This window comes from Podarcis filfolensis (assembly GCF_964270895.1).
Source record: "Podarcis filfolensis genome assembly, chromosome: 11".
Lineage (NCBI taxonomy): Eukaryota > Metazoa > Chordata > Lepidosauria > Squamata > Lacertidae > Podarcis > Podarcis filfolensis.
Genome location: NC_139613.1, coordinates 10,273,276 through 10,288,141, shown reverse-complemented (window position 1 = coordinate 10,288,141; position 14,866 = coordinate 10,273,276). Strand labels below are relative to the sequence as shown.

General features: G+C 42.0%; 2 protein-coding genes across 11 annotated transcripts in view; one reads left to right on the top strand and one right to left on the bottom strand.

The window, feature by feature from the left end:
• Positions 1-14,866, top strand: part of DYM (dymeclin) — a 172,146-nt gene that overhangs the window by 39,965 nt on the left and 117,315 nt on the right. For all 10 annotated transcript variants that reach the window (XR_014539542.1, XM_083575620.1, XM_083575622.1 and 7 more), the window contains exons 8-9: positions 4,113-4,238; positions 6,396-6,538. Coding sequence is in view for 9 of the 10 variants with exons in the window: in XM_083575620.1 (XP_083431746.1) it covers positions 4,113-4,238; positions 6,396-6,538 (269 nt within the window). In the remaining variant the exon portion in view is untranslated. The remainder of the gene's footprint in view (positions 1-4,112; positions 4,239-6,395; positions 6,539-14,866) is intronic.
• The window catches only part of LOC310744435 (uncharacterized protein), a 399,988-nt gene that overhangs the window by 329,821 nt on the left and 55,301 nt on the right, over positions 1-14,866 (bottom strand). The window lies entirely within an intron of this gene.

Here is a 14,866-nt window from a genome sequence, read left to right as displayed (position 1 = left end):
ACGCCACCCAGCTATGCAGGAGGAGGAGTAGCATGCAAGCCTGGGGCGTGCTATGTTTCATTTCAGCTCTAAATGAGCTGAATCTAAATTATGTTGATCTAAATTATGGTTTAGCATAATGTTTGAACGTGACCTGTGCTTGATTCAGATGTAATGACAATTCATCTTTTGCTGTTATAAGTATGAGCAACCTTGATCTTAATCCATTTCCGTCTATATGTAAAGGGAGGAGATTAGAAGTTCCCTATCTTGGTGAATGTCGAACTATCGTTTGCTGTTGCTTCCTAATGCAACAGAATATGGTTGCTGTGTTTGGATGCAATAGCAAGCTGTGTTTTTTCATTAACCATCTTAGGAAGAGTCTGTTATCTCATGTAAAGGAAGGAGATGACAGAACATGCTCATCTCATAAAAGCAAAGCATCATTCACTGGTTTGCTATTATTTCTGACTTCAGCAATAAGGGTAAATCAAGTTCAGAAATATAATGTAGGTTGTTTGAGGTTTTTTTGGATGGTGGTTATGCAATGACTGGTGCAAGGATGCAAATATCCTTCATTTAGAATAATTCAGTGAATGTTTCACACCACTTATAGATGATAATTTTTACTTTTACGGTTGAATTGTAGAGCTATAGTCATGTTAAGGGTGAGTTGGTTGATTTGCTTTCCACCAGTATGAGAAATGGTGGTAGTGGGTTTAGGTTCTGTGGCTTGTTGTTAGAAAACAGAAATCCCTTAACACACAACATATTAAACTTATTTTTTTTTTTGTTATTTGAATATAATGGTAAGTAGGGACTAGAAATCAAAATACTGACTATCTGAAGCTTACCCAGAGGCATGAAATGACTCGTAAATACGGCATCTTAATTCCCTGTTGTAGCTTCTGAATGCACTCCCTTCCGTTCTGTGGAGGTGGGAGAATTAACTGGAAATATTTCCTGTTCTTTCCATGGAGAAGAGGGTGGCAGAAGGGGTCACGGTTGCTTTCAATTATTTTTTTTTAAAAAGTACATTGAGAAGCTTCCCAAACATTTATGGATGGCTGTAACTAGTATATTCTTTGCATGCATGTTTGCCATTAGTGGGCGTTAATTTTGGGAGCTATGCCAGGAGGAAAGATCAGGTTCACATTAAGTTCTTGTATTCGTACCCTGAAAATGATAATTGGATACTCAGCTTGCTTTGCAGTGTTCCAAACTGACCTATACTCTTTGGCAGCTCCTCTTTCACCTTTTCTGGTGGACCCTCAGGAAGTATGGCAATCAAACCCTGTTCCTGTATTATTTGAAACTTGCAGTGTGGAACAACCAATTCTGACAGTCATAATTAGTGATTTCTTTTATAAAAAAAACTTAATGCTTCCAGTGAAATAAGTTAACTGGGTTAAAGTTGAGGTGTAAGAAATTAAAAAGGTAAAGGTAAAGGGACCTCTGACCATTAGGTCCAGTCGTGACCGAGTCCGGGGCCACGGCGCTCATCTCGCTTTATTGGCCGAGGGAGCCGGTGTACAGCTTCCGGGGCATGTGGCCAGCATGACTAAGCCGCTTCTGGCGAACCAGAGCAATGCACGGAAACGCCGTTTACCTTCCCGCCAGAGCGGTACCTATTTATCTACTTTCACTTTGACATGCTTTCAAACTGCTAGGTTGGCAGGAGCAGGGACCGAGCAACGGGAGCTCACACCGTCGCAGGGATTCGAACTGCGGACCTTCTGATCGGCAAGCCCTAGGCTCTGTGGTTTAACTCACAGCACCAATTAGAATGGCTTAAAGAAGTAAGGCGGGCCAGTGTATGGGCAGCAAGCAACTAAGAGTAGATCCACTGAAATTAATGAAAATGACTAAGGTTCATGAAGTTTAGTAGGTCTACTCTGAGTAAAACTTAGTTGAATACCACCCTAAAGGTGTACCTTCCTGAACACCTTGGCCATCCTGGCAACATATGTCAGCAAAGCAGAAAATACAGGCTAAAGTGAAAATTATTAACCATACATGTATCCCTTCTGTATGCTGTATTCTATATGCTGAATGTAAGAATCAAGTACAGTGGTACCTCGGGTCACGTTACCTTTGGGTAACGTAACTTTTGGGTTGCACATGGACCCCCGGAACGAATTAAGTTCATAGCTGGAGGGTCCACTGTAGACTTGTTTATTAAAAAGTGTGTAATACAAGGTGACACTTTATGATGTTGCATGTAATATTTTTATACTCTCAGGTGTTCATGAAAACACTTTAGTAGAAAGCAATTTATACATCTTAGGGGCGCTTTTGTTACACCTGTCATGTATGTGGTACTTCTTCTTGAGCAACTTCTGCTTAGCTGATATAACATTCAAATAATTCTTTTTAAATGGGAGTTGGCTGAGTGAGTCTTTCCCAATGAACCAGCACCCAACTGGTGATGCTGATTTCATTGGTGGGAGCCCCTGGCTACAAGAACTGGTCATTCAAACATCCTAGCCATATGGGATAGGAGCTGTTTTTCTGTGCACATCTCCTGTCTGCCTGGGATGACTTTTAAAGTCCAAATCACAAGGATGCAGATTTCAAAAGAGAGACTAGAAAACTGCGCAAGGATGGTACACAGATTTGTGATGCATTTCTTTTAAAGGAGGTACTATAGAACATCTATTTAATAATAGAAACATGCCAATTTCTTGTCATATCTAACATGTTTCAAGTACAACATACTCAAGTACAACTTCAGAGGCAATTCCTTTGTCTTTAAAAACTTGCTTGTAACACATCTCTTGAATAATAATAAGCTTATTTTCTTCTTAAGAGAACACTTATATGGTACATCACTTAGATATTTTTTAATGTTGAGCTGTTTAGAGCAGTTTAGAAATGTTCTAAATAGTATACTTAGTGTTCCTTGTCTTTTGCTAAGGTATTCCTTATCTTTTGTTTGGAGCTCAACATTATGCACATGCACACATTATACCGCGTGTAGGATCACTTTCCCCTTGCTGTAAGTCATGGAAATGTTGTGTCTCCACATCTGCCACTGCCAGATAATGATGTTGGGTGGAGAATCACATGAAATAATGGCACAGCGCAGGGCAGGGCAAATGCTCCTGTATGTTACAGAGAGGTAATGTGACACAGGGACATAATTTTTGGTGGTGGCAGCTGGTCTCACACACTGTATAGCTCAGCGGTAGCTAATGTGGTACCCTCTTGATGTTGCTGGACAGCAACTCCCATCATCCATAGCTAGCATGGCCTATGATTGGGGTTGATGAGAGTTGTTGTCTGACAACATCTGGAGGGCACTACGCTTACTGCTGGTCTAGCTAAATGTGGGTGTTTTATAAGTAGTAGTAATGAAACCTCATATGTCAGACAAAGCAAAGCAAATACATTAGAGACAGTGTTGTGTAGTGGTTAGAATATTGGTTTGATTGGGGTCCGGGAGATCTCTGCAGGAGTTCAGATATCCACTTGGCCATGAAGGTCTCTTGGTGAAATCTACCTTGTAGGACAGTTGTGATGATAAAATGAGGTGAGGGGAGAACAATGTATGATACGTTGTACTTCTTGGAGGAAAGGTGGAATGTCAATGTAATAAATAAAAACAAATGATAAATGGAGTTCCATTTGATTTGTTAAGACAAAAGATGGGTGTTGGAAGCAATGAGGGAGCTAGAAATAGGACAGTATTTAATACAGTGGTACCTTGGGTTAAGAACTTAATTCATTCCAGAGGTCTGTTCTTAAACTGAAACTCTTCTTAACCTGAAGCACCACTTTAGCTAATGGGGCCTCCCACTGCCGCCATGCCGCCGCCGCACAATTTCTGTTCTCATCCTGAAGCAAAGTTCCTAACCCAAGGTACTATTTCTGGGTTAGCAGAGTCTGTAACCTGAAGCGTCTGTAACCCGAGGTACCACTGTAGTGTATTCTTGATTCATTTCATACATCTGGAAGAGCTTCTGTGACGTTGTTGACAGGAGCTGGGGCCCTTTCCTTATTCTCAAGGGCTTCCTTGCTCTAGGCTTATTGCAAACACATTAATTTCCAGTATTTGCTCATAATCGAAAAATTCAGCTGTCAAATATATATTCATTGGTTTTCATTAATCCTCTTACTATTTTTCTTTGCAGAGACATAACATACAGCATTTCTCTAGAAGCTGTGACGACTTTTGTTGTTTTCCTCTCCTGCCAACTGTTCCACAAGGAAATTCTGCGGGAAAGCATCATTCATAAATACCTCATGCGTGGTCGATGGTATGTTCAAACCACAATGCTGCTTTCTATATAGATTGTTTTCATTATTGGAGTTCACTGAGTTCTTGTATCTGCCGCTTCAATATTATAAATGCTTTCATTTAGTTGGGATGCCAGAGTATCTCTCAAACTCCTAGTGAACTGAATCTTAACAGCTCAGAGAGATGAGAAAATATTCAGCTCATCTAAATAGAAGTGTGTCAAGGCAGTAAAAATAGAACGCTGACTCTAAATGTGAAATAGTTTGCATGTGGGTGTGTCTACATACAATCCCACTTTATAATACATATGCAGAATCCTGTTGAATATAGAAAGTTCAGCCATTCTATATATATATATATATTTAAATACAAAACTTTTTTCAGAGTACAAAGTGCTTCACAATTCTTACTGCATCTCTTTGCATCTGAGGCACCATTTCTCAAACTGTGGGACTGACCTCCTGTGGGTGGGGTAGAGTGGTGGGCAGTTAGCTGAGAAATCCTTCAGCGGTTAGGGGCTTGGGTGTTGAGGATTATCAGAGACAAGTACAGAACCCATTGATCCTGTCCCTCTTGTGGAAGATGAGCTGCTTCACTGAAAAACTAATCTCACCACACCCTGGGATACATAACATCTTTTCCAAATAAATAAATAAATAGACCAGCCTCTGGGTTTTTTTAGTAGGATTTTGATTAACTGTGCACAGAATGCAATGTCGTTACTCCCTTTCTGAATTTTATTTTAATAATAAACTGGTGTTTTTTAAAAATAAATGTAAAGCCTTGGGGTCATAGTCAAGGAGACCTGTACGCTCACCCAAATTATCTAGGATTTTTTCAGATTTTCTTTACAGCTATAACTTATTTATTCATATTTCTGGATCCCACTGTAGATTGGGGTTCTGCAGGGGTGGAGTGTGATTAGAAGGTAGGTCGAAGTCAAAAAGCATTTGAGAAACTGCTTACAGGAAAGTTGGATTGTGAGACAGTGAGCTTTATGGATAAGTGAGGATTTGAATCTAGACATAGATAATCTCTCATGTGCATGTGCAACCATGTGTCTTTTGCACAATATTCACAGCAATGCTTTTCCAAAGACATTTAGTGGCTTGCCTTCATTTATATTGAACATGCCTCTTTTTTGCCACTAAAACACAGAGAAGAGAGTAATATATAGTCTCTCATAGTCACAACACCATATGCCAGAAAAATATTCTTGTGTGGTCAATATGTCAAGGAAGCATATAATCTGATGGTTATTTCCTTTCTGTGAATAAATACATCCTGCATAAGTCAGGGGATGGGGAGTTGGAAGTTTGATGCTTAAATCAAGATGATGATAATGTCAAATGTAAACCATACTTAATTAATCTGTTGTCTGAGACTGCATTCATCTAAAGGACTTTACAGAATCCTAGCAGACAGTATCTCCTTTCCATCTCTGAATGAAGTTATCTCTGCTATTTCCCCACAATTTAAACAGTTGAGACATGTGCAAGTTCAGTTGATTATTGATATTATTGACCAATATGTGCAACGGAGCGGAAGGCAACTACAAGGTTTTCACTTCCTTTATAGAGTGGTGATAAATCCAGTTAGAATAATCTTTAAATGTTCCTGGACAACCTGAACTACTACATATTTTGCAAAAAGTAAATGTAAGCACTCTTGCCAGGATTAAGAAAGCAACTTCAGGCAAGCAGATCCAGAGAATTGTGCACACCTTTCGAAATTTTCGGCATTTTTCTGTTGTTCAGCAAATCCCTCCCCCATCGTACCACACCATAAATTGTTTCAGAAACAGTCTGCCATGTGGCATGGAAGACTGCTGTTTGAAAAGAGGAAGCCTTAACCTGCTTTTGCTTACTTGTGTGACTCTCTAGGTTGTTCGTATTTTCACATTTTTGAAAGCATTGTGGGGTTGGGTGTCCTTCAAAATAGAGGCTTTAAAAATGTTTAGTTATATGGTTATTTAGATTACAATGCTCTCACATGTATCTCCTGCTGACCCACTGCCAGTTAGGGGAAGAAATCTGTTTTAAACCTGGCATTTTATGTAATTGCATAGTAGTGCCATCCATCTCAGTGAGAAGGATGGTGAGAGAAAGAAATCTGAATTTTATTCTAGTGCCATCCCAAATCATTCTAGATTTCTGGCTCTGTTTTGCATTTTCAGTCTCCCGTATACCAGCAGACTTGTGAAAACATTGCTATATAACTTCATCAGACAAGAGAGAAGTCCTCCCCCAGGGACACATGTCTTTCAGCCAGAGTCAGACGGAGGAGGACTGCTTTATGGAATTGCATCAGGAGTAGCAAGTGAGTCTTTATGTACTGGTGCTACCTATGTATTTGTCCATTTCTTGTTTGAGGGTTTGATTCTACTGTATCGGTGGTTGGCTTGCTTTTCTGCAGGAATGTTGTTTTTATGGGGGTAGTAGGAAAAATGGGAGTGGACCAGGACTTAAGCTGTGCAGAGTGCAAGAGATTGTGCTGTAGGTTTTACTAAGACTGGGGGGAAAGCCTTGCAGTAATTAGATGTTATGGAAATCTGGAGTATCTGTGTGTTGCTGCCTTCAGTGCTTCCTCTTCAGTTTACATACACATTCTTCTAAAATATGCTCTTTTGAGACTGGTATGACCTTTATAAGAACTGGACGGTAAAGGTAGTACCCTTCATTACTATCTGTTTCCACAGACTATGTTACCTAAGTAATTTCTACTCGATCTGTCTCTAGGCCATTGAAGTTAAGCCTCATGGGCATAGTTACAAGTGTGTCTGATTATATGTCCAGCTAACACTCTGAGCCTCTTGGGTTTGCCGATCAGAAGGTCAGCGGTTTGAATCCCCGCGACAAAGTGAGCTCCCGTTTCTCAGTCCCAGCTCCTGCCAACCTAGCAGTTCGAAAGCACGTCAAAGTGCAAGTAGATACATAGGTACTGCTCCGGCGGGAAGGTAAACAGCGTTTCCATGAGCTGCTCTGGTTCGCCAGAAGCGGCTTAGTCATGCTGGCCACATGACCCGGAAGCTGTACGCTGGCTCCCATGGCCAGTAAAGCAAGATGAGCTCCGCAACCCCAGAGTCATCTGCAACTGGACCTAATGGTCGGGTCCCTTTACCTTTAACACTCTGATTGTTCCATCCCGCTGGATCGTGGACCCATACCTGGAGATGCAAAGTCAAACTAAAACCCTCAATTTTGGTTATGTGAAGTGTCCTAACTACTTTTGTACCACATCTCTGTACTAGGATTTCCCCCCAAATCATTCTGAAGACATTAAATGCAAACAGTTGTGAGCACAGGTAGTTATTTTCATTGCCATGGCAGTTACAAGTCTCAGTACTGAGTACCGGCTTAGTTTCTTTGCCATATAATTGCACACTACCCAGCCTTCTTTTTCTCAGTTTTGAAGTGAATAGATTTGCCTTCTCTTCTCTTCTGATAGGAATCACTTTTTGGTATGCCCTGCCTCTTTGGATATCTGTTTTCAACATGAATCAATTCTGTGTCTGTAAGGAATGCTGACAAGTTCTAACCACAGTACTGTGTGTGGTAGGAAGGCTTTCATGTGCATTTTATTTCCTCTCCCCCCACTCCCCTGTCTGTAACTCTTCTGCAACAAAAACAATTAAAGCAGATTGTCTGCACTTCCTCCCTGCTAAAGACCCCACGGTGAGCAAAATGTTAATCTTAAACATACTAGCAGTTTTCATTATTGTCTTGTCTCAAGCCAGTAGAGAACAACAAAGAGTTGGTGAAGTGTCTTGGATGTACTATGATGAAAACATGATACATCTGCATGAACTAGAACTAAACTATTATTGCGTATAAGGCAGATAATAGAAACCCTGTAGCTTTGGCACAGAAGTTTTGTTGAAGAGGGCTGTGGCTTATGGGTGGGTGCTTAGAGCATATAGATTTTGTTGTTGTTGTTAGGAATTGTATTATTATTCAATAATTTTTTTAAAAAACCACCTGCTTGCTAGAACCAGAATTAAGGCTTTCACCTGTTGGTTCAAATCTCACAAATCTGATTGGAAGCTGAGGCTGTTGCCTTAACAGATGTGCCCTTTGATCAGCAATAATGTAGAGTGTCAAAAATTGTGTGTGCTTTCATCTTACCCCCATGCCTTACCCCTTGTCTTTCTTTCTCCCCCAAATCCAAATGGGGGAGACGGGGTGCCTTGGGCAGCCAATATGTCCCACTCTAAAAGATGCATTTTTATCAGCTATAGAATTTGGGGACTTATAATGCCAGGACCTTCCTCCCTCCCCTCTGTTCTGCTTAACTAGGCATAAGCAAACTCGGCCTTCCAGATGTTTTGGGACTTCAACTCCCATCATCCCTAGCTAACAGGACCAGTGGTCAGGGATGATGGGAATCCGAGTTTGCCTATGCCTGTGCTTAACTAAGCCCCTTAAAATAATGTTTGCTTTGCTTAAATTTCAGCTTTCCTCTAAGGATCTCAAGTTGCTATATGTGGTTATTTCTCACTCTGTTATCCCCACAGCAACTCTTGAGACAGGTTAGAATGGAGTATGTGTGACCGGCACATGGTTACCCACTCATTCATTGTCGAATACTCTGGCAACTACACCGCACTGACTCTCACTGTCCTGATCTGTTCATTCAGAACTGGCCCTCTTTCTCACCAAGCTGGTTCTTACACATTTCCAGTGATATTTGGAGTGACCATTGCCTACAGGCTCTCAGTCTATAGGTGCGAGTGCCCCTGGGGTTTGGATTCCAGTATGACTATCATCTCTACAAAGATCACCATGTGTTAATATGTGGAACAGACACTTTGTGCAGGGCAGAAGGTACAATCAGTTTCAGAACCTTGGGAAATGCTGTGACAGCAACTATATATGCATGTTATTTCTCTCCCCATATCCATTCCCTCCTAATGGTGAGGGCTGTCAGCCTTACAAGGAATGCAGAGTCCTCTATTTTTATATGTAAAATCTGTGCTGGAGCTCCCTTGCCAAGCACATTAAAAGTAGGCTCATTTTTACTTGCTCGGAAAGTTTTCAGTGAAGCCCATGACAGTGCAGCTGATTCTCCTCTTGGAGGCAGTAAAAGAGCATTTCTTTGTTGTTTGGAGTAAGTTTACAGTACACAGCTGATAGGAAAGAGCCAGCCTCCCACAACCCCTTTGGGCTCTGTTGAATTTACAAACATGTATCGACTTGCCATGCTAATGCTGTTCTTTCAGACATTGAATAGTAGTTGTTTTCTCTCAAATCACTGATAAATTGCTTAAATTGTTCCAGACGGGCTTTTTAGAGATTCCTGACAATGCAGGAATTTCTTCCCTCCTACTTTAGATAGTGGATTATTTCTCTGGCAAGTGTATCAAAGTGTTTAAGGCATTTCTGCCACATAAAGAAAGGTGAGATTTGGTGTATAGGTAGTCAAGTGCAGCTTGATTCTTGGAAAAACAGAAAGACGATGCACTTTTTGCTTATACTGCTCAAAATTTGCAACGTTAACTCCAGCTAGTGCTGTAGCATAGAACAATCCAACACATGTATGAGATTGAGAATGTGGATTTGCTTTGTCAGCCTGGAATGTAACTTTGAAAATAGAAGAAGCCACACAAAAGGGATTCCCCCTTCACACATCTGAACCATGGTTTATTTTTTACATTTATTATTCCCCGGAAAGCTCAGAGAAGCTTATGTTGGGTTCCCAGTGGTACCCCTTCCAGGCACCAGTCAGAGCCACACACACTCAGCTTCAGTGATGCTACAGCATTGGGCACTCCCAGATCATTCGCTATGTGAGTCCTTGCGTTTATTCTCCCAGTCAAGAACATATCTGAGTCTGCTAAATTGCAAACTCTGTTTGCTAGTAAAGGGTAAAGGGAAAGGGATCCCTGACCATTAGGTCCAGTCATGACCGACTCTGGGGTTGCGGCGCTCACCTCGCTTTATTGGCCGAGGGAGCCGGCATACAGCCTCTGGATCATGTGGCCAGCTTAACTAAGCCGCTTCTGGCGAACCAGAGCAGCACATGGAAACGCCGTTTACCTTCCCGCCAGAGCGGTACCTATTTATCTACTTGCACTTTGACGTGCTTTCGAACTGCTAGGTGGGCAGTATCAGGGACAGAGCAACGGGAGCTCACCCCGTTATGGGGATTCGAACCGCCGACCTTCTGATCGGCAAGTCCTAGGTTCTGTGGTTTAACCCACAGCGCCACCCACGTCCCGTATTTGCTATTTGATAGTATCTCTATTTAAAAATCCCTGAGCAGGTAGGTTCCTACATGACAGGGTTGAGGAACCTCCTGCAAGCAAGCATTATTAGGCCTGGCATGGGTCCCAGTTTGCTCTGCAAAGGTGTCTTCCGCAAGCCATGTCCACCTGCTCAATGCCTGACATCAAATGTCATAGCAGGTGTGGAGCAAGTTAGAGGTATAGCTTCCAGTGAACAATTGGGAACCTTAACGTTTGCCCCTAGTTATTCCTTGGCAAGCAAGACTTGCTGTCAGTGCTGATCAGTGACAGAATGCCTGCTGGGCATAACTGTACCATAGAGTTCTGAGTGGGGAACTCATAGCACAGCTGACCCCTTTCCCCAAGCAGGGCTTGCTGTAAGCACAAATATTATTTTACATCACTGGCTTGGTGATGGAAAGGATCTTCCTCTGGTGGTGCAGCTTGAGCTGAGCCCACAAAGAAAAAATATTCCTTTGCGTCATCTGATGTCATTGTGATGCCAGGTAGTTGACAGGTACGGGTGGTCCTGTTACAGTGCCATTAAATCATTGCAGCCATCGGGAGGGAGCATGGGATATAATTTAATTCATTAAATAATAACCTATGGATCCTTGCCTTAATGGCATGCTCTCTGAAATGATAACATAACAATTAGCACTGAGTCAAAGTGGAGGTTTTACATGGGGGGAAAATCTTCCCCTATGAAGCGTGTTCCTCTCCTCGTTACAGCGGTTATTAGGAGGTAAGCAAATTGGGGCAGACATCTTCTGCTGTTTAGAGTGAAGAAGGGGGTATTGTCCTCACTCTGATTTGGCTTGGAGATGTTTTCATTGTGCCAGAGTTCCTCTGCTATGGGGACTTTATAACTCTGGCAGTATATGATATCTGATTGGATAATGTAGTCTGCAGGAAGTGCCATCATCATCAAAGCAGCATCTGAGAAGAGCGGTGAACAGAAGTGGGAAAAGCAAAATTTTAAAGATCTTCCGGGCATTCCAGGCCTTCCAGTTTTTTTTAGCTGTAAAATATTTGCCCACAACTTTTGCTCTGCCCCAATGAAAACACTGTACGCTTGTGTTTCCCTTCTGAGAGAAATGAGCTTCTGATGTTGAGGTAGCAACAAGCAACATGAGTAAGCTGCTTCCTTGTGGTCTCAAAGCTGACATACCACATGGAAGAATTTTGGAATTCTTAACCTCAGAACACTTTGGGCAACTTTTTGTTGGAAAGCCAGCCAGTAAGTGCCATGAATAAATAAATGTTTACCTTCTGATAATTTAGAAATCATATGTTTAGATATTGCACTCATATACAGTTTTTACTGTATCCTGCAGATCTAACTCCCAAATATTGCATCCTCTAGCTTAGAGTGTGGTGTAACACTCAAAAGCCTCTGATCCTGTGAGTCTGCCCAAATATACGCAATGTCTCCATGCCAGCTTTGCACATCTCTGGAAGCCCCCACTATGAATATGCAGTTGGGCTTATTCAAGGATGCTTGGAAGCACTGTGCTTGCTGCATGGAGGGCTGTAGCAGGAAAGGGCTTTTCGGCAGCTTCCATGTGGGCATGGTAATTTTAATTGCCCCCCCTCCCAATTCTCTAGACATGGCAACAGATGTCAATATTAAGGAATCTGTTCTGACAGAAGTTGGGCAACAGCCATGGCAAGTAAGGATATTTGTCTTAATTTGCCTTTTTGGATCTGAAGGTTGAGGGAAGTTTTCTTTTACTTGTCCCATTTGTTTTTTTAGACATAAAGGCTGGGTTAAGGATGTAGGAAAGTTTCCGACTTTGACATTTATTTCTTTTAATTTAGGCCAAGCTGTTAACGGGATTATAACAAACAACATTATTTTTTCAGTGAACATTTTAAAAGAACCAACTCTAATGAAATATGTTCTGCCAAGCTTGAGTTTCCAACACAAGTATGAGATTTTTTTTTTTTTTTTACGTAACCTCTGATAAATGGCTGTTTTTCCTTTTGAACAAGCCATCAAAAACATTTTCCTTCTTTCTGTGAAAGTTTGCCCAGCCAAATTATAACAAGACTAAAATAGTGTTTCTGTGCTTAGCAAAATAACAGTGTGTGGATAAAACTAACTACTTAGCTGTCACGGATTAAATTTAATTGCCTCCTTCCAGTTGGGTGGTTATAGATGAGTTGATTTGGGGCTTTGTGCTGCTACATTTGGGCAAGAGTAGGGTGACTTGTGGCACATGAATCTATTGGCTTCTTGAGTGTCTTGTTCAGGGTGACTGATTTGGAGGAAGAGCAATGCCGTTATTGGGAAAAAGTGGGATTAAGGCGAAGAAGCACTGATTAATAATGGTTGTCACTGTTTTACATAAGGCCACTGCTGGTCTAAACATTTTTACCAGTTTTGCAAGCCATATCCTCTTCCCCTTTTACGCAAGATCTTGGGCAGAGCCGAAACAGAGCCACCTCCTCTCAGGAACCCATAGCACTGTGAGAGAATGACTTCTCTTGCAGCTCATAGTTGGGACAGTCCTGCGTATGTCATGCACCTGGTTTGTATTAAGAAGGACTAGTGATAGGAATTGTGTACTGCAGAGATGGAGAAGCCCATGCCCAGGGGCCAGGTCTCTCTGTTTGACCCTCTGAACTCTCACCAGACCACATCCTGCCCCCCACCCCTGGCCATGGCCTCCTTGAGTGTTTTTACTTGGGTGGAATGTGTCCTTAGGCAGTATATGGCATTTATTGGCCTAAGGTCTTCGACACTGTAAATCATACTGCCCTGTGGACTGTCCTGAAAATCAGTGGCCAGATAAATTTGTGAACATCCTTTGGCTCCTCCATGATAATATGACAGCAACAATCGCAGATAACAGTGGCTCTCAAAGTGAACCATTCTCAGTGGGATCAGGTGTTAAACAGGGATGTGTTATCACCCCAACCCTATTTATTATTTTCATTGCCGTGATCCTACGCATTGTCGAAGGGAAACGCCCCACCGGGGTAGAAATCATATATTGAGCAGATGGAAAGCTCTTTAACTTGAGTAGGCTGAAAGCAAAGAGTAAGGTTACCATAACTTCCGTCACAGAGCTTCACTATGCTGATGACAACATAGTGTGTGCCCTCTCAGAGGATGACCTTCAAACCATCCTAAATATCTTTGCAGAAGCTTACGAAAAGCTTGGCCTATCACTCAACATCCAAAAAACCAAAATGCTGCACCAACAAGCACAAAACAACCCCTTTGCAGTGCCACAAATCCAACTCAGTGGTGGAACATTGGAAAGTGTCGATCACGTCTCCTACCTGGGCAGTTATCTTTCCACAAGGGCCGACATTGATGCTGAAATCCAATATCACCTGAACTCTGCGAGTGCAGCTTCCCCCTGACTGAAGTGCAGCGTGTTTGAGGACCGGGACATTCACGGGGAAACCAAAATGCTTGTTTACAAAGCTATTGTACTACCAACTTTACTGTATGCTTGTGAAACATGGACCACTTATAAATGCCATCTCCACCTCCTCGAAAGATTCCATCAGCATTGTCTCCGAAAATTTTTGCACATCACTTGGAAAGACAGGCAAACTAATGCCAGTGTACTGGAAGATGCAAAGATCATGAGTGTCAAAGCAATGAGTCTTCAAGATCAACTTCATTGGACTGGTCATGTTGTGTGGATGCCTGATTATCATCTTCCAAAGCAGTTACAAACTTAAAAATGGGAAGTGTAATGCTGGTGGTCAACAAAAGAGGTTTAAAGACTCTCAAGGCAAATCTAAAAAAACATAGCATAAACACCGACAATTAGGAAACACTGGCCTCTGAGCACTCCAATTGGAGAACAGCCTTTTCCAAAGGTGTTGTGAACTTTGAAGACACTCAAACTCAGGACGAAAGGGAGAAATGCACTAAGAGGAAGGCACGCTTGGCAAACCCTCACCATGATCAACTCCTGCCCGGAAACCTATATCCCCACTGTGGAAGGACTTGTGGATCCAGAATTGACCTACACAGTCATTTACGGACTCACTGTTAGGACCGTGTTCCTGGAAGACAATCTTACTTAGCTACAAGTGATTGCCAAAGAGAGAAGAAGGAGCCTGGAAGGCCAGAGAGGAGTGTGTGTAAACACCTGGCTAAAGTGCCACCTATTGTACTAAGCTAAATTACATTCATTGGTCTGCACATTTTTGGATCAGGACCCATTCACCACTGGTTTGTGCCAAGACCATCAGCAATTTTGAAGTGGTCCATTTGGGGGAAAGTATGGGAACTACAGTATTGGAGTTTTTTCCAAAAGAAGTGTAATATGACCTTTGACTCTTTTCCAGGTTTGAGGGGTTGCTCGACAATGTTCTCTCCAGTGGGCTTTATTTTCCATTGGTGGATCTGGTGGTTTTTTGTGGTGGTGGTCAAGCGAGTGTAGTCATCATTTCAG